The following is a 20,418-nucleotide window of genomic DNA, read 5'->3' as shown; positions in this document are numbered from 1 at the left end:
TTGGTTTGAATCCTTAGGTTAGGACATTTGCATCGTATGTAATTCAAATTTTTGCACTGTAGAAAAAATTTCGGTCTTTGCTAAATTTTGCAAGTATGGAGGTAGCAATTTTAAAGTTGGCGATATCCCAAACAGGAAACAGTCAATGGGATTGTCCAAAGTTACAGTAGGTTGTCCACTTGTGCTCGATTTTTTCTCTTCTTTAAGTATATACTTCATGAGTGTAGAAGCTGCTGCCTCAGGTTGGGTGTTCTTTTTTCTAACAGGCTTAGTAAACACAACAGCAGAGGAAGAAAGTATATCGTCTATTTCTGGAGAATTAGATGTATCGGTTGTTTGAGATTCTTTTGCTTCATCGTCATTATCAATTTCTGCATATTCAGTGTCAGGACATCCAATGTTCCCCTCTGTTTTACATTCTTCCATGTATTTCAGCAAAAACTGTAGCTGGCTTTCAAATCTGTACTGTTTCATTTTTTTAGAAGATTGTCCACTTGTGGTTCTTCTTTTACTCAAAGATTTTCTGAAGTTGTTTCGTATGTTATTCCACCTTGTTTTGCAATTACCACCTGTGTAAACAAAAAACATAAAATTATATGAAATTTTTCAGATATTTGGCTACCGGCGATTTATTCAAAACAATATCACTCAGCTACCTAACCGGATTGGGCACTCCATTGTATAGTCAATAGTAGTCGAAATATATAGAGTTATTCTTAAAGCTTTAATGAATAAAGTGATGCCTGAACCATTAGAAAAAGATACGCACAATAGTTTAGATTTACTTGGAGTTTCCCAAATTTTACAGCAGCTGTTGGTGGAAAGCATTGCTGCATACAGGCTCCATCAAATAGTGGTTATCAATTTTTCAATTACAAGAATTTTTTTTTTTCATTTGTGTTGCTTGGTATATTTAATGCAAATTTCAACTTCATTTCAGTAGATACAGCTGCAAATGGTCGAAACAGTGATGGAGGTATTTGGGTACATTCTAACATTGGTAAAGCATTTGAATTGGGCAATTTGTCGGTGTCTGGACCTTCACCACTTCCGGGTATAAACACTAAATTACATCACATAATTGTTGGTTATGAGGCATTTCCATTAAACTCATATTATGCGCCCTTACCCTGGCCAGGAACTAGGCGTTCAGTGATGCAAGAAGAGTTTCGAAATCTTATGTCAACATTTCAGATTGTACAACAGACGGATAAAATCATTACCACATAATGTAGACAACATAATATTGACCAGCTGTGTCTTGTACAATTTCATATGAAAATATGAGGCTGCACCTATCATCAGAAGAGATACTACTGATAACGACAAAATTCAAGTATATTTAGCAATAAGGAACCTGTCCTATCAAGGTGGGAATGCTACCAGAGAATCTTTTCAACTTAGAAATGCATTCGAAAATTATTTTTCTTCTATAGCTGGATCAATTCCATGGCAATCACATGTACTAAACTGGCATGGGTATAATAATATATGACTGCAATGTTGGCAAATGTTGGTTACAAATAAAAAAATATTTAATTTTAATTGTGTTTATATCATTCATTATGTCAGTCATTTAAAAAATACTTTTAAAATTGTATTTAAATACAAATACTTGGTATATAATTACGAAAATATTATTAGTTTAAATGATACAGAATTGGCTATTAATAGATGATGATAACTATTTTAAAGTGCTTGAAACCACTAATGATATACTTACAAGTATACATAGTGAACGATAATATAATTTGTTAGATTGTACTAAAGCCGATCTCATACGAATCGTGTAATCGGCGAATATTCATCAATCGTACTTCTATTTATAGTCTATCTCGACTTATATTTTAAGATAAAAGATATCTTCTTTTGGATTTTTTTTTGGTCATCTTTAGTATATAATTATGTAAGGAGTTTGTGAAAACCGTAAGTGAAATATTCTTATAAATTTATGTAAAAATGTGCTATGTTCTGTAAGAATTAAATCATCAGATAATAGTTATTTTTTTTTTTATTCGGAATGTCTTTATTTATAACTCAAAAAGTAAAAATGTGTTAAGCATGGTTTAAAATATATTATAATAATGATTTTATAATCTACATGTTGGTGAAGATAGTTAGGCTAGCAGTAACTATACATTTTAGCTAGGTATGCGCAGGCCATGAATATTAAAAATATTGCAGCAGGGTATGATGTTCTATGCACGTATATGCATTTTATGGTTCACAGTACTTGATGAAGGTTCATGGAATAATAATTTGAACTCCCGAACTAGCGCTCGTCAGACCGGCGCGCGGTCGACGGCTACGAATGATGGGCTTGTCGACGTACTCGCTCGCGTGCTTGCGCTTATTGAAAACACCTAATAGGCGTTCTATACGTTTTACTTTTGGTGTGGCGTCCTCTTAATATAAAATTAAACAGCACACACTACCGCAAATGTGGCACAAGCCATCTTTTTGTCATCAATATCCATTTTGATCCGAGGCAAATTTCGTATTTCATTATTTCGAACAAAATATATTTGGCGATTACGAATTATGTAGGAGCACTGGCGATGACAAGCAAAGTATATACAATTGACGAATAATCGGCTAGCACACGAGTCGTGGAGGAGCAACATAATTACTAACATCGTACATTGTACAAATTTATCAATTACACTCGCAGAGTATCGTTCGCAAAGTACACGACTCGTGTAAAACCGGCTTAAGACGGAAACAAAAAAATGCTATTATATAAAGCCTACCTATATGTGTATATAATATACACATCTAATATACTAATATAATTGTTTCCATTACTATATTGTTTCTATCACTACTTTTATATTACTACTAGCTTGATTATCAGCTTCGTACGGAACATTCTTGGCCGTGATATAGGTTTTAATGGATTATTACCTTACACTATTTAAAGCCAAGTTTGGTGTAACTGTTAGTGGTTATAAAACAAATGAAATGAAAGTTCAAATGAATCGGTACGCTGAATTAACTCTGAATTATCGTATTTTCCGGTTATAATATTTTATAAAATCCCTTCTCATTGCATGTATTGAATATTGAAGGACCACCATGTAAAATTGCAAGTTTATATAGTTTTGAGATGTAGCGATGATCAATGAGTGAGTAATACCTGACGTCGTCCGTTGAGAAAATTGTGAGTGTTCAACTCCTTTTAGGTATTACCGTAGAACCCTTTTTAAGTATAAATCACCCAAAATAACGTTTGAAACAATATTGTATTGTAATGAGTAAATATTAAATATAGCAATGTCTATTACGCCTTGCTGTACCGTTTACTATATGAGCCGTCCCCGTGCGTCCCCCCTCAAGTCAAGCACTGCTTACAATATAATTTGAATAAATGTTGTATACAACTTGTAAATTATTAAAATGTATAAATTATACATTTTAATAATTTACATAATTCTTAATCGGTGATTATTAAAATCAACATATTAAATCAAATATTTCCTAGGTAACCAAAAAAATAAAAAATGTATACACCTAGTCTGAAACTATTTCGACCCTTAAATATACAATTTTCGAAAAATCCTTTCTTATTACACGGTGAAAATATGAGAAGAACCTCTATTCCGAATTTCAATTTCGTACGTTGCGTAGTTTTTGAGTTACAGCGATTGGTGACTATGTGTTATTTGGATTTTATATATATATATATAGATTACTGTTATTTTAAATACTCACCATCAATCTTCATTTTCTCGCCAATTTCCTGCCATACTCTGCCCTTCCAATCGGCATTTAAATATTTTGGGTTCTTTAAATCATAAAGAACCGGTCTTTTCTGCACTAACTCAATCAAAAGTTCATCATTCATTACGTTAATCAAATTTGTGTTTTGACGTCCGTGAAAAACAAATAATATCGTTGACGACGTACTTTTATTTCTGTCACGGATGCCTCACGAGCACTGTGATCGCCGGAGCTTCACTGTGTTTGCCGTGTCTGAACCATAGAGTAGGTAATATATTACTCTATGGTCTGAACACGCGCCGTCCACCACAATGTAACAACCCTAGAGTACGGTAAACGGAAAATTGGTACGGTCTGTATAAACGCGGAATACTGGTACGGTTCACAATAGTAAAGGTATTAGTTATATGTTCGTGGTATGGACCGTACCAGTATTCCGAGCATCCTAGAGTACTAATGGCATAGCTCTAAAAATGTCGATTTTGAGTTGGCACCACTGCTGAAATGGCGAGATAAATATCTATTATTTGCGCTCATCTATTTTTTTTCTATCAAAGTAGAATGTGATATAAAATTATAAAATATTTGTATTTGGATTGTTTATTATTAAAGTTGATTTATTTATTTTTTTTTTTTGTGGTGTTGAGTATTACAGAATTCCTTAAACTCCTATGAAAATAGAAAACAATGATTAATGACAACTAATTAAAAATAAAAAAGTCAAAATATTACAAAAAATTATGTTTTCGGACGGTTTTGAAAATTCTTAAAATCTTAAATTGCATTTTCTCATTAATTACTATTTCTGAGTTATGCCGTTTGTATTCTAGGGGTGCATGTGCAGGTCGTGTATTCATATATATTTTTTTCACTGAAGCTTACTGAAGGGTATTCACGTCCCGTCACGTCACTGATATGTGTGGATCGACCTTTATACAGTACTTGTTCGCGTCGGATATCAACAAAATCTAGTTAGTGCGATAGCCAAACCGTTTTTGCGGCTTCTAAATATTGTCTTCAGCGTAATTTTTTTTTTCTAAATGAATTGTTAGTTATGTATACAACCAGTGGCGTGCCGAATATAGGTCTAAATGATGCCCAGGCATCAAGTTAAAAAGGAGTGGGTGGTTGTTGGATAATAATATGTATATAATATATGTATAATAATAATATGAATTTAAATATGGGTGGGTGGGTGGTAAACTAGACTTTGCAATTGGCATCAAAAACATTTTTATCTCGGCACGCCACTGTACACAACTGTCGGCGTGGTCATATTTTACTTCTTTTCAACGTCATTCTAATTTCTGCGTAACACCGTCGTGCTTCGCTACCAAGACTAGTGCTTTTGATACCCGGATACCCGGGTTTTATGGGTATTACCCAATTTACAAAATTTCAGAGGTACCCGTTATGATTTGTATACTCATTAGGTTTGTTCGTGTAGGAAAAAAAAAGTGTACACTAATTAGTGTAGTGTCTGGGTGAAGTGTGAGGGGTGTGATCAGATTACCCGCCTTCAAAACAAACGGTTTTGGTGTAGATTAATCAGCTGATATTTTTATCAATAATAATTTATTTCTATTGGTAGTAGAATTAAACAATAGTTAAGTAAACTTTTTGTATAATATTTTATATTAATAATTAACAATTATAATATTAAAACAAATAGAAATACAAAAATTACACGTGATGGAGTTTTGTGACTCTTCCGATGACGAAATATTGTTAAAGCTGTGGGAATCTTATCAAAATCCCAGCAGCTGTATATGCAGTGGCAAAGCATGAGTATTTAAGTTGGGGAGACATTAAAATAATATGTTACAGTCACCCCACCATTTATAACTTTACATGTATTTATGATAAATGGGACACGGTCTTTTATTTTTTATTTCATATTTTTTTTCGTATGAGTAGCTTACTATTCCATCATTCAACATTTCATTAGTTAAATCATCAGGCATAGAGGCGAATGACAATAGTACAATATTTTAATATTTAGATACGAATATCACACCAGAAATAAATTAATCGTAAAATAAAAACCAACCAATAACTATGATAACAAAATTTAATATCACTAATAACACTCACATAAAATACTAAAGATTTTATTTTTAAAACGTAATTTTGTTAATTTAAAAGACGAAATATTTTAATATTTTTTATTTGAATAATTGTGTAATGTATAATTTAATACTGATTACCTCTTAGCAGTTAAGATTTAGCTAAACTGTTTACGTATATCAAAAACCATCGAGTACCCGAAAATGTTAGCGCAGTAGTGGCGCACGCAGGGGGGAGGGTAAGGGGTTGTACCCCTCAAAAAAACAAAATTTTCTCCGATGTCTAGGTTAAAATTTAAAAATTTTCCAAGTTTGGAATATGAATAGCTAGTATTGAATACCTAGTATTATTGATTATAGAATAGTCTATTATCAATACTATTATTTAAGTCAAAATAAACAGTATATAGTATTAAGGATTTGCATAATTTTGTTAACTATAAAATGTGTTATATTTTTACCTTGACTTTTTATTGTAAAACACAGTGGCGTAGCTAGGAATTATCCCAGGGGGGGGGGTAGTTATGTTTTTGCACATCACTAGAATATATTGTCCCGGGATGGTAAAACTGTAAATGGTCCAATGAGTTGTACGCTAATTAAATAATACATCTTTGATTAGACGAATAATGATACCTATTTGTGAACGTTATTATTATTTATAACAATTGTACAGAGTGCACATTTATTGACTTAATATATTCGTAGATACACAGGTAAAAGTATAAAATTAAAATAAAAACTTTATTAAATTTTAATATAAGTACAAGTATTAACTAAAAATATTTATATACCTAATATTAGCATTTACATTCTAAGTTAGGTATAATGTGTATAAAACTGATATCGATAGGTACGCAATATCGTATAATATAGTACTACACGATATAAAGCCACTTGCTCGTCAAAAAGCCATTATAAAATTTAAATTGATTATTTAAAATAATTCTCATCATACCTATATAAATCGTAGATTATAAAGACATTGATAGGACAATAACGTCCTCCCTTTATTTTAGGCCAAGAGGAGAGGGGGTTTGAACTCTTAAAATCCCCCCTGGCTACGCCACTGGTAATATATATTTATTAATTATTGTTATTTGTAATCTTGTGGCTTGTACCCGTAGGTTGTCACGGCAAACGGCATTTGAACGTGCCTCGGCGCAACAGAACTGATTATACATTATTTAATTTCTGTAGTGATATTTCTTACGTGTATAATATATGTAATTCAATAAATTTAAAGTTTTAGATAAAATAATAATTAGAATTATATAAAATATCCTAGAAATCATAACATTTCCACTTTCAATATATTACATTCTATTCGGTCCTAAAAAAAAAAAAAAAAATAAATATATTAAACGGTATATTATGCTTTAATTTTTTTTTTTAAATGAATAAGATGCACTATTCACCCGTGCTTCATATTTCGAAAAGTAATTTATGTATAAGATAACGTTGTATGTTTTTTTTATATTCTATTATATAACAAATTGAATCTACAACTGACATAAAAATAAAGTGTGATAAAATCAAAAAAAAAAAGAAAAACCATTACATAATAATAGTAAAATCATTTTGAAATGTTATATTTATTTATCTTTTGCCAAATTTTAAAGAAGATTTATGTTATTAGGTTTGTGAGTTGTTCATGGATAAGCTACTACCATATACTAACAGAATATTAACATTGGTAAGTAATTTTATGATTTTAATAAATATTTATTTCAATAAAGATCAGAGAGTAAACAAAAATTCATTTATTTTTTAAAAGTAAACAACTTATGATTGTAAGACCCTTTTAACTAATATAAACATTTATTATAGTGTTCGATTTGGTAACTTATGAAACTATATAAAGTATATATCTTCATATCAGACAGTTAAAAATAAGTATTTAAATATCAAATTAGGTTAATATTTAACTTGATACCTTCACATTTTTATATTTTAAAACATAATATGCAAGAATCTTGCAAGTTACGTTTGTGTTTTATTTGATTTTTCACTAAGTATGGATCCGACAAAGAGCTCAATTCAGTACTCATAGCCACGCATAATTTGATTTCGTTATAAAATAATCCACATTAAAAAAATTTAAAATGTGTATATCACATTTTAATAAAGTCCTTAAATACGGATTCAGGGGGGAGTGATTGCCCTTTCGCCCTTCTAAAATATGCCCATACTAATATCATAAAGTAAACTGTAATAAAAATTATTGAAACGTTATCTTCGTTATTGTAGGAAATCATTGACCTTCGCTGGTTTCAGTTCGGTCATTTCTGTGGAAAAAACCAATAGTTTTTTATTAGTAAATTTTGAAATTAAAAATATAAATTTTGCTCATGTGACATTTAATTATTTAGATCAAATTTACTATTTTATACATACAAAATTTCTTAACATTTTATTTTTATTGCAAATTTCTGTCGCAACAGCAGAAAAAAAGTTTTTCTTCTTTAAGGTTGCTTAAAACTTGGTTAAGAACAAGAATGAGAAATGAAAGATTAACAAGGTTGAATTTTATGTATATCCATAAGGATTTAAATATTGACAGTACAAATAACCTAAAAAATGTAATGAATAGATTTTCTAAAGAAAAACAACGAAAACTTATATTATTTTATTCCTTTAACTGTCATAAAACTTAATTAATTTCTAAATTTACAACTAACCATACATATATCCTATTTTAATATATATTACATATGGCTATGCGCCTCTCCTCCCATGAACAATTTCTCGATCTACCCTTTATTTGTAGTTAGTATTTAATTTAATAAATACATTTAAGTTAAAATTTTCAAACATATTAATTATAATGGTACTTAGTGTAATTGTTAAGCAATTATTTAAATGGACTTCATTTATTTTTTGAATTGTTCTCATAAATTTCAATTGTTTCAGATTAAAAAATGGACGTTGGTTTTAAAGAAAAACGACCTCCACACCCTAGAAATAATGCCAACCTTTTTGAAATCCTCACATTTGGGTATTATTATTATCATACTATTTCTTTTTATATTTATTGTGGATTAAAATATTTCAGCACACTGAGTGCTATTATAAGTTTGAGATTCTTATAATATAAACTAATAATAATTATATAATGATGTTTATATATGTATTTATAACATTGGTAGTATTAATATTTTATTTTTTAATTGAAATTGATAATGAATATAATTAGATTATTCTTAATTTAAATACTGCTGTTAGTTGTAAGAGCTTTTAAGACTGTAGAAAGAAGAGAGATAAGGGGACTAATTAGTGATTTTAAATTAGATATAAGACTTGAAAGAGTATCGGCAATTTTGTGTTCTATGAATGAGTTTTGATTTTTGGTGGTTTCCGCATACGATTTAGTTTTAGACAGGGCGTTGGAATCAGTTTTTGACTGGAGTAACTTTTGGAACTGTTTTTTTTGAGAGCAGCTTTGTAAACTGAGCATCCTTTGTAGTTAGCTGTGTGTTCCTCATTGCAAAGAGCACATATGACAGGACTGTGATGATCTTTGGAGCACTCGTTCGTGGGGAGATTATCACCACACTTAACGCATTTAGGTTCGTGGTGGTAAATATTTCGTGTGTGTCCGTAGGATTGACGTTGTGACATTGTGAGGACCATGTTTCTTATGTGATTTCTCAATCGAGATTTCGGTATTGAGTAGAGACTTACTTTCAAGAACGTCTTTGTTATTGTTTTGTGTTAAAATATCCACAAAGAATAAGGGTAAAGGACATTTGTTTTTATTTTTGACGTTATATATGAATTTATCTGAATGTCCCAACTCAGCTAAAGCATTAATAATGTCATTACTTATGGTAATTAAAAATTTGCAAAATCCTAGATGACCTCAATTATTATTTAATTTATTTAATAATTATTTAAATGTATTAAGTTATAAATCATAACTAATTAATATAAAATTTAATATAAGTGTTATTTTATTATTTTTTTTCATTATTCATTATTTTTTTATATTAATTTTTTCTTTGTCCTCCATTACGGCGCCTATGTTAAGTATAAAAAAATGTCGCTCTATAATATTATAATAACATTGTATAGGTGAGTTTTTGAACTATGGATATAATTTATGTTAAAATTTTCTACTTATCATTGAACTAAGTCTGGTGACTAAGGTTGGAATTATAAATATTGTATAATTTCCATTTTATATTGAGTATATACAGCTTAATATTCTATGAAACTTAACTTGATTCCTACTATGTCTCTGTACAACACTATTTAGTTTTTTTGTACCTTCTTTTTTTCGTAAATTCTAATAATTATTTGTTTGCAAAATGAACATGTAAATGGTACAATACAATATGTATAACCGATAAACTATTTTTTTATATTGATGTATAATATTAATAATTTATATGGACATGTCGTCGCAAGCTTTAGCAAGACCCTAGGCAAAATCAGTAAAATTTCCTTACACCTATAATCTTAACTATTTTAACTTGATCAATTGTGAGCCTCCAAATTTATTTTAAGTGCGAGGTCCTAGACAATCGTCTAAATTAAGCTTAACGATGGCACTCTATACGGGTATCCACCTCTTTCTTTAGTATTAGGTATTGAAAATTCGGTAGTAATCTGGTATCAATTATTCAGTACCTTTTAATGATTGATGTCATATTCTTATGTATTGATCAAATAAATCATTCAATAAATGCACAGAAAGAATCATCAAGTTTATTAAATTAATATATTTTAAATATAATTGGTAACTATAATTTGTTGCAGTAATAATACATATTTTAATTTGTCTCTGTTGATTTTATTTAGGTGGACTTTAAATCTATTCAAAACAGGAAAAAAAAGAGATTTAGAAGTAAATGATTTATATACAACATTAGATACACATGCGTCAGCAATATTAGGAAATCAACTAGAGAAGTTAATTATTCAATATTAAATTTATTATTTTCATTATATATACTTTTTTCATTAAAGGAAATGGAAAATGGAGTTAATTAGAGCGAGAAAGACAAAAAAAAAACCTAGTCTACGAAGAGCTTTAATTCAAATGTTTGGACCAGCATTTTTGTTATATGGAATTTTTCGCACAATTACTGAAATTTTTTTAAGGTAAGAATTAATTTTCTTTAAAAACAAAAATGATTTGAGTAACCATTAGAAATAACATAATTTACATTATGTTTGAATTTGAAATCAAAAATATTTTTTTTTAGACTGGGTATTTGGGTAGTTATTGAACATAATTCACTAACAAATTTTGAATAATCTTCTTGTAGAAGATCCGGGGTGGATCCACAGTTAGAGAGCTGTGGATCTGACTTTTTCAAGAGGCCACTTATTAGGGCTGAAATTAGATTATAAGTGTATTCAATGTAATAAAAAGCACAATATGATCATATAATATCTGTTTTTAAGTTTATTCATAATTATCATTTAAAACAACTAACTTATATTTTATTTTATGGAGTCTTACATGAGGTCCGCCATAGATATGTCTAACTGTACAATTAAATCAGTGGCGTATTTTTTAAGGCAGGGTTAACTGGGGCATTTTTCCCAGTTGAGTATCAACTTCTATCGATAGTTGGCACACTTAAAACTATAAGAAATCTTCAAGTGGAAATATTGGCAATAAATATTAACTGTGGATCAACTGACCTCCTATACACCATCTCCCCTCGATCTACTCCTGTAGAAAACTACAATAAATAGTCAAAATTGTTTTTTATTACACTGGTTGTAATGATATTTAGAGTTGAATGACCTAGAATAAAGACCTCTATAAATATTAATATTATATATGTTAATTTTTATCGATTATATAATATGTAATTTATAATTTATAAGTGAGTTTAAATATATTTTAACAAAAATGCTGATACTTTAGTTGAGTATTGATATGACTAATTTGTAGTGCTTACCAGCCATTCTTCTTGGGCCGTGTAATCGCTCAATTTGATCCAGACACGCCATCAGATAAATCATCTCATCTAGGCATATTTTATGGAATTTGTTTGTTGGTAACCACTATGATGAAGATTTTTAGTTTTACAGCCTACGATATGCTTATCACGCACCTAGGAATGAAGATGCGTGTGGCTATGTGTTACCTCATTTATAATAAGGTACAGTTATATTAAAATTAAAAAATTTAAACCTTTTTAAAGTCTTGGATTCATGCTAGTCCCAAAATCAGCATTAATGTGATCGTTCTACTCAGTGGCGTGATGAAAAACTTTATTTAAGGCATGAGTCTCAATTTTATAAAAGTGTGGTGAGTGTCCCAGGGTTTGGAAAGTTCAATATTTTTGAGTTGTGAAAGAAATTCCAAAATTAATTTTGAAGAGACAATAACATAACTTGGAAGGTAATCATATGTGTTAAAAAATTATTCTTGTTTAAATAAATAAATTTTTGTTGTGGTTGGTGGATTTGACAATAAATTATAATTAACTATTGTACCTTATTAGTGAATTAAGTTCGCCACGCCACTGGCTCCAACACACCAGTAACGGATCCAGAGGGAGGGCTAGAGGCCTGCCCCCCCTTCCCAGACTGAAATACATTTGATCTATTATGCCATCGCTGTGACATAATATAAACAGTATAGTGATTATACTCGTAAAATGGTAGTGTTAGACGAGAGTCGCCAAAAACCTTCATGATAACCACCAATAAGATAGTAATGTGTACCAAAGACAAAATCCGTTATTAAGAAACATAATAAATAAACATTAAGTTTGTACCAAAGTTATAAAATACTTAAATTACGGTATATCTACTAGTATAGCACATACACATAAACACGATCTAGGAGAAAAGGGCTTTAGTCCTCTAGACCCCTCTCTTGGTTACGCCACTATAATAATATGGATGTTACACCTGGAGAGTAAAAATTATTAACTTGCTATTGGTCATATTGTATTAGATATGTTAAAAGACCTTGCACTCGATTTGAAATTTGTATAGGCGTAGGAATTGATGGATGGAGTGTAACGATTTTAAAAATATTGGTGCCATAACTAATATTTAAAAGAATGTTAAATAGCTGTACGCTATCCATGTTTCAAATTTTCTTTTTCTTATTTATCTAAATTACGAGTGGCTTCTGTCAGAAATACTATCAGCCTATTGAAATAAGTTATTGCGTTTTTTAATGATTCTGCAAAACGGCAATTTGTTTTAAAGAATATTTTGAATCACAAATTAAAAGGATTATGCCAAACACGGTAATTTAGATACTAATATTTAAATTATCACTTTTAAAAGTAGTAATTTTTATTTGATATATTTAAAATTAACATTTTGTATATTTTAGTTGGTTATTTTTCAAAAGGGCCCCCCCAAAAATGAGATACTGGATCCGCCTCTGCACCATACCATATCAGGCATGATAAAAAATATGATTCAATTTAACAATAATTGTTTAATTATAATACAAAATATGGGATTTTATCTAATTTTGGAAATATTATAAGGTTGATTAAAATTAAAAATAGAGTACTTACCTTGTTTTTTTTTTTATAATATCATTATTTTACAATTTATTTTATTACGAAATCATTGTTAACATATTTTGAAATCTGAAAATGAGTATTTAAGTGATGTATTATGCTTAGACAGGGGTGGACTGGGTATTGAGGGGCCCGGCGTTAATCAACTGGACCTATTATTATCACTAGGGATTTATTTGCAATAAAAAATTGTATTATTTATCATAACTTGTTATTATTACATTAAAGATTAGTTTATACTAATATAGTGTATAAATCGTAATAATGAAATGAAATACTTCTGTACTGTCTCGCAATATAAGTACTAGATACCATAGCATGAGCCAGGCCCTTATTATTTAAATCCAGGGCGAGCCGAGCTTTTTTTAAACGATATATGGACCCCATTATATAATATAATTATAATAAATTTTAAAATTTATTATGGTCTGGGTGAGGTTTTTTAAAATGTATAAAACTTGTACGAAAATTCAATTTTAATGATAAAACATCCGTTGGGGCTGAGCTGTGCTTTGAAAAATATCTTTAAGGCTTTAGGCCCGTTTCAGATCCGAACATTCATACTTGGCGTTTTTCCGCTTACTTACATTGTTTTGAGTTCATACACACCGATCGAAAAAAACCCATACGCGCTCTCGTCGGTTTGGCGCGTATGAATTTAAATAATGTAATTCGAAAACGTCGCGGACGATATGCGTGTCTGTGAGACGGGCCTTATACGTCAGTCGAAAATATGGACCGTGCAGGTCCCCTAACAGTTTTGGCCCGTGCAAACCTCTAATAAGTACGTCGTTAAATAACGTGTGGATAATTTTATCGGCCGTCCGATCAAGATAACATTATATAGGTATGTAGTATACTTACGACGATTCGAAAAATAAACGTTCATTAAATAAATACAATTTAAAATTAGCAATAATATATAAACTTGAAAATTTAAGTGAAAAATTAACAAAATTAACTAGATTCTCAAAAATCTATAAATATGCAATTAAATGCATTAATTCAATATTTGCAAAAAAAATGGTTCTATTTAATCTAAAATTGGCTAAATCGTGCACACATTGAAAACCGATCAATTTGAACTTAAGGAAAAAAAACATGCAAATGCATGTAAAACTTAACCTTAATTATCACGTTACAACTAATAATTATTTCTAGACAATAGTGCTCAGTTCATCTCAATTCATATATTCTAATAGAAAATTAATATTACTATTATATTTTAATATTATGAGCATATATAATTTTCTAATTGTCTCCCAGACCCTGGGTACAACTCTACCCAGGGACTGGGAGACGATTACCCCATTGACTCTCTGGCCAGTTTGCCCCTGTGTATAGTTTATATTAAAATATGCAATTGGTTTTATAGTTATATTGTTGAGTTATATCGGCTTTCTATCTTAATATATTATTGAATAGGTACTTAAATAATATTTTTGTTAGATGTAAAATACATTTGTAATTCATTAAAATATAATTATTTATTGTGTAATATAGGCCTTACGATTAAGTAAAACTGCTATTGGCGAAACTACAGTTGGTCAAGTAGTAAATTTATTATCAAATGATGTAAATCGATTTGACATAGCAATAACACTAGTGCTCTATATATTAATTGGTCCTCTGGAAACAATTGTTGTCACATATTTTTTGTGGCAAGAAATAGGCGTTTCGGCATTGTTTGGAATAGGCGTATTACTCATGCTTATTCCATTACAAGGTCAGTATAATTAACTCGATGAATATTAGATATTAATATAATTAAATAAAGAAAATATTTAATATAAAGGTTGGTTGGGGAAAAAATCATCTGAACTTCGATTAATGACGGCCGTTAGGACTGATGAAAGGGTGCGTTTGATGAATGAAATTATTTCGGGTATACAAGTGATTAAAATGTATACTTGGGAAAAACCTTTTGCATACCTCGTACAATTTGCAAGAAAGTACGTACTAAAAACTTAACATAAGACTTTATTTCATCATCAATTAATTAATATGTTGAATTTTGTTATAGAGATGAAATTAAATACATTAAAGGAGCCACTTATATAAGAGCCATTTTTGGATCGTTCACGACATTTCATACTAGGCTTGCGTTGTTTTGCAGTATATGTTCTTATGTGCTACTTGGAAACTTCATTACTGCTCAAAAAGTAAACCGATTAGAACACATTTTGAAGTGGGCACACCATGATCAGAATACAATTATTCAAATTTTCATTCAATTTTAGGTTTTCGTCGTAACTTCGTACTATACTATTTTACGGATGACAATGACTTCATTCTTTCCTCAAGGTATCGGACAAATGGCCGAATTATTAGTATCTATTAAACGTTTACAGGTATCAAATACATCGTATATTTGAAAATTAAAAAAAATTGTTTATAATTTTGATGTATGGATGTTTAAAAATCTACATTTTTTGATAGAATTTTTTATTATACGAAGAAAAAACAAATCAAGTGGCCAATCGTTCAAAAGAACAAAAGGCAGCAGATAACAATGATAAAAAAGAAATAGAGATCGATGGAAATGTCAGTCCAACAAGTGTAGAAAATCAAAATAAAATTACACAATCTTATGATTTAGGCATAGTTATTTCTAATGCTACAGCTAAATGGACAGATGCTCAAACTGAAAATTCTTTAGAAAATATAAATCTTAGTGTAAGACCTGGCCGATTGGTTGCAGTCATCGGTCCTGTAGGATCCGGAAAAGTATATTGTACAATCAAGTGCAAGTAAATTGTATAAGTTATATATTTTTCTATTTTTATTAGAGTTCATTAATTTATGCTATTTTGAAAGAATTGCCACTGTCTGAAGGAAACATTTCAGTGTGTGGTGTTGTATCTTATGCATCACAAGAACCATGGTTATTTTCTAGTTCTGTTCAGCAAAACATATTGTTTGGTTCTCCAATGGATAAGGAACGTTATGAAAAAGTATTAACCAATAAAAAAATATTTTGATCCTTAATGTTAATTCTTTTCAATCCTATCTTTAATCAGATTATAAATGTATGTGCATTAAGAACGGATTTTGAACAACTTCCTTATGGTGATAGAACACTAGTAGGAGAAAGAGGAGTTCAACTTAGTGGTGGACAAAAAGCGAGAATAAATTTAGCAAGGTTAGCTTGAAGAAAGAAAATTATAGTTAACATTTTTCATACAGAGATAAATAAGGTTTGGGTTGATTCTGGTTTTTGATATTTAAAATTCTTTATTTTGATTTCAGAGCTGTTTATAAACAAGCAGATATTTATTTATTGGATGATCCTTTATCTGCTGTTGATACTCATGTGGGCAAGCATTTATTTGATAAATGTATTAAAGGTAACTTAATAATTTTAAAAAATATACAATGTTTCTAATATTAATTTTGTAGGTTTTCTCAAAGAAAAGACTTGTATTCTAATAACTCATCAGTTACAATATTTAACTAAAGTAGATCAAATTATTTTAATGCAAAATGTAAGTATTGTTTATTAGTGTCGTATGAACTAACATAATTCAGAAATGATCTACTATAATACAATTAATAAGATTGTGTTAGAATTTTAAAATTACTAATATTTATTTTTACTTATGAGGCAACTATATTAGGTGAGGGTTCATATCAGGAACTTCAAGTCAGCGGTTTAGATTTCACTGAACTACTAAAACCTTCTGTAGAAACAACAATTGTATCGGACAATGAATCTTATCCTGAACATATTTATACTAATACTTTAGACCTACATACAATTTTCACTCGACAAATTTCCATTCAAAGTATTGGGTCATCCACCGAAGAAAAAATATTCAGTGAACCAATTCAAGTAGCTGAAACTTCTACTTCTGGAGATGTTTCAATTACTGTATACTCATCATACTTTTCTGCTGGCGGAAATGTTCTTAAAATTTCATTTTTACTGTTTATTTGTATTTTTACACAAGTTTTAGCATCTGGCGGAGATTTCTGGATAACATTTTGGTACTGTAAAATAATACTAATATATTTTAGAAATTTTATTAATACATGAAATATTAATAATTTTTTTAGGGTCAATTTAGAAGAAAATATTTATCGTTATACTGATAATGTGAATAATAGTATATTAACAGCTGCAGAGAATAACACATTAACAACTAATGAAATATCTGATACATTGCTCTGGTGGACAATTTCAAGAAAAGCTTGTTTCATAGTTTTTGCTGTTATAACATTAATGATAATATTGGCTACTCTCATCAGGTCCACAATGTTTGTGTTAGTCTGTATGAAAGCATCTTTGAATTTACACAATAATATGTTCAACGTTATAACTAGAGCTACAATGAACTTTTTTAATACAAATTCATCAGGTAAATTAATAGTTATTTTATTTAGAATACATTTTTCAACCAATCATGTTATTAGGACGAATTCTTAACAGATTTTCAAAAGATATGGGTGCAATTGATGAGTTATTACCAACGGTTTTAATGGATTCTGTACAAGTAATATAAAAAATCATTAAATTAATAATCTTGTAGTATGTATAGTTTAATAAGGGATCTATTTAATTTTAAAATTCAATACATTCAATATTTCAGTGAATATATAATTTAAGCGTAGGTTATTTGAGTGTAAATTAAAAAATAAAATAAAAACTATTTATTATTTTAATGTACCATTTAAGAGTTATTTTAACTTGAAAACAATCTTTCAAATATTTTTCATTAACATAATTTTATATAACCAATCATGTATTTTTGTTTCTTCTTTATTTTGTATAAAACTACTTAGATATAGTATACAGTATGACAATGAAATAATTACCAATGCATCCAACTAAATTTGCAATGCAAGTAATAGTTTGCATTTTAACTAAAATATAAATTATACATTTATAAAATTAATTTTCAACTATATGACAAAAGTGCTTGCTAAAATTGATCATGCTTAATTGTTGTTTGTTTATATCACCACACCAAAAAAATTGTATATGTACACCATTTTAATAAGAAATTTAAATGTTTTTATTAGATTGGATTGACACTGTTGGGGATTGTTATTGTTATTGGATTAGTTAATATTTATCTTATCATACCATTAATTATAGTTGGTATAGTATTTTATTATCTTAGAGTTATATACATATCAACTTCTCGAAGTGTCAAACGACTGGAAGGAGTTAGTAAGCAAAAACAATTATCTTAATAGAATAGAGTTTTAATACTTTAAATGTTATTATTAAAATAAATTTAGCACGAAGTCCGGTTTTTGCTCATTTGAATGCATCCCTTCAAGGATTAACAACAATTAGAGCATTTGGAGCCGAAGAAATTTTATCTAAAGAATTTGACAATCATCAAGTTAGTAAATGTAATTAGGTATTTTAAAATTTAAAAATGATTTCAATTATGCTATAAAATTTTAGGATTTACACTCTTCAGCATGGTATTTATTTATTGCTTCAAGTAGAGCATTTGGTTTTTGGTTGGACTTGGTTTGTCTTGTATACATAGGTGTGGTCATATTTAGCTTCTATGTTGTTAGAAATAGTAAGTTAAATTTGTTAAAAATTAATTATATCTAATTATATTAAATTTTATTTTATCTAAGCTTTTTATGGAGGAGACGTTGGTTTGGCTATTACTCAAGCAATTGGATTAGCTGGTATGTTTCAATGGGGAATGAGACAATCAGCAGAATTAGAAAACCAGATGACATCAGTTGAAAGAGTACTAGAATATACAAATATCCCACAGGAATCTGCCTTTGATTCTTCTGAGGGTAATTTTAAAATACAAAAAAAAAATACAAATTAATTCCATACTTATTACATGTAATATTTATTCATATTAAATAATAATACATAGATGAAAAACCACCAAAAGAATGGCCCCATAAAGGAGAAATTGTGTTTAAAAATTTTTATTTACGTTATGGCATGGAAACACCACATGTCTTAAAAAATCTCAATATTCATATTAAACCAACTGAAAAAGTAATTTTTAGTATTATTATTTATATTTCAAAACAATTAATAATGATAAATTTGTATTTAGATTGGAATTGTTGGAAGAACTGGTGCTGGAAAATCATCTATAATAAGTGCATTATTTAGGTTAGCTCTTAATGAAGGTTCCATTATTATTGATGATATAGATATAAATAATTTGGGATTACATGAGCTGCGATCAAAAATTTCGATCATTCCTCAAGAACCAGTTTTATTTTCGGGAACAATGCGAACAAATTTAGATCCTTTCAATGAATATTCAGATAATGCTCTATGGAATGCTTTAGAAGAAGTTAGAAGCCTTTTAATTTCTTAATAAATAATCAAAAATTAGACACAGACTTATAATTATTTCTAACTTAAAAATAATTATTTTTTTAGGTTGAGTTGAAAGATGTTGTTAAAGAATTACCAGGTTGTCTCAATTCTAGAATGGCTGAAGGGGGTTTTAATCTTAGTGTTGGACAAAGACAATTAGTATGTTTAGCTAGAGCTATAGTGCGAAGTAATAAAATTCTTGTATTGGATGAAGCTACTGCTAATGTTGATGCACAGTAAGATAAATTTTAATTTAAAATAGTATTATAATAATAATTTCATTTAAAATTATTTTACTAATCTCAGAACGGACACATTAATTCAAAATACTATAAGAAATAAATTTCAAGCTTGCACAGTATTAACAATTGCTCATCGTTTGAATACTGTTATGGATTCTGACAAAGTGCTAGTTATGGATGCAGGTAAAATGGTTGAATTTGAACATCCATACAATTTGTTGAAAAACCAAAACGGATATTTGTATAAAATGGTTCAACAAACAGGACAGGCTACATCTGATGTATTGCACAGTATAGCTGCTAAGGTAAGATTTATTTTTTATCATATAAAAAAAAAAAATAAAAATACTAATTTAATTTTTTGATTGTTCATTTTTACAGAGCTATAAAATGACACAAATAATTAATAAACCTCAAATCAAATTTATTATTGAAGATGTTGATGTTTAATGTTTTGAACTAAAATATAAAATTCAGATTTAGTACTAAAAATTTAAAGAATTTAAAATAATTTTGTTCTTGTTTATTAATGAATCCAAAAACTATAGGTATTGTGTTTT

At 29.0% G+C, this 20,418-nt stretch overlaps 2 protein-coding genes across 2 annotated transcripts; one reads left to right on the top strand and one right to left on the bottom strand.

Annotated features, from left to right (window-relative positions):
- LOC112679984 (transcription factor Adf-1-like) lies at positions 1–4,045 on the bottom strand. The gene is made up of 2 exons (XM_025549948.1): positions 3,712–4,045; positions 1–569 (listed from the first exon to the last, which is right to left on the bottom strand). The coding sequence occupies exons 1-2, from the start codon at positions 3,842–3,844 to the stop codon at positions 19–21; spliced, it is 684 nt and encodes a 227-aa protein (XP_025405733.1). The 5' UTR covers positions 3,845–4,045; the 3' UTR covers positions 1–18.
- A 3,340-nt stretch (positions 4,046–7,385) lies between these two features.
- On the top strand, positions 7,386–20,275 carry LOC112679668 (probable multidrug resistance-associated protein lethal(2)03659; the record flags this gene model as incomplete). The annotated part of the gene is made up of 26 exons (XM_025549561.1): positions 7,386–7,482; positions 8,700–8,784; positions 10,590–10,700; positions 10,758–10,892; positions 11,698–11,908; positions 14,801–15,023; positions 15,093–15,249; positions 15,321–15,459; positions 15,538–15,648; positions 15,737–16,024; positions 16,087–16,251; positions 16,318–16,439; positions 16,547–16,644; positions 16,697–16,782; positions 16,902–17,284; positions 17,354–17,655; positions 17,711–17,790; positions 18,320–18,470; positions 18,542–18,648; positions 18,714–18,837; positions 18,899–19,069; positions 19,156–19,283; positions 19,345–19,590; positions 19,680–19,852; positions 19,923–20,163; positions 20,240–20,275. Coding segments are annotated over exons 2-26 (4,065 nt in total), but the record flags the coding sequence as incomplete, so codon positions are not given.
- Positions 20,276–20,418: the final 143 nt, after the last annotated feature.

The sequence above is a fragment of the Sipha flava genome, unplaced genomic scaffold (genome assembly GCF_003268045.1).
Source record: "Sipha flava isolate LNK unplaced genomic scaffold, YSA_version1 100_pilon_pilon, whole genome shotgun sequence".
NCBI classification, from domain to species: domain Eukaryota; kingdom Metazoa; phylum Arthropoda; class Insecta; order Hemiptera; family Aphididae; genus Sipha; species Sipha flava.
Note: the sequence above shows the minus strand (reverse complement) of the source record. Positions and strands in the feature narration are given on the sequence as shown.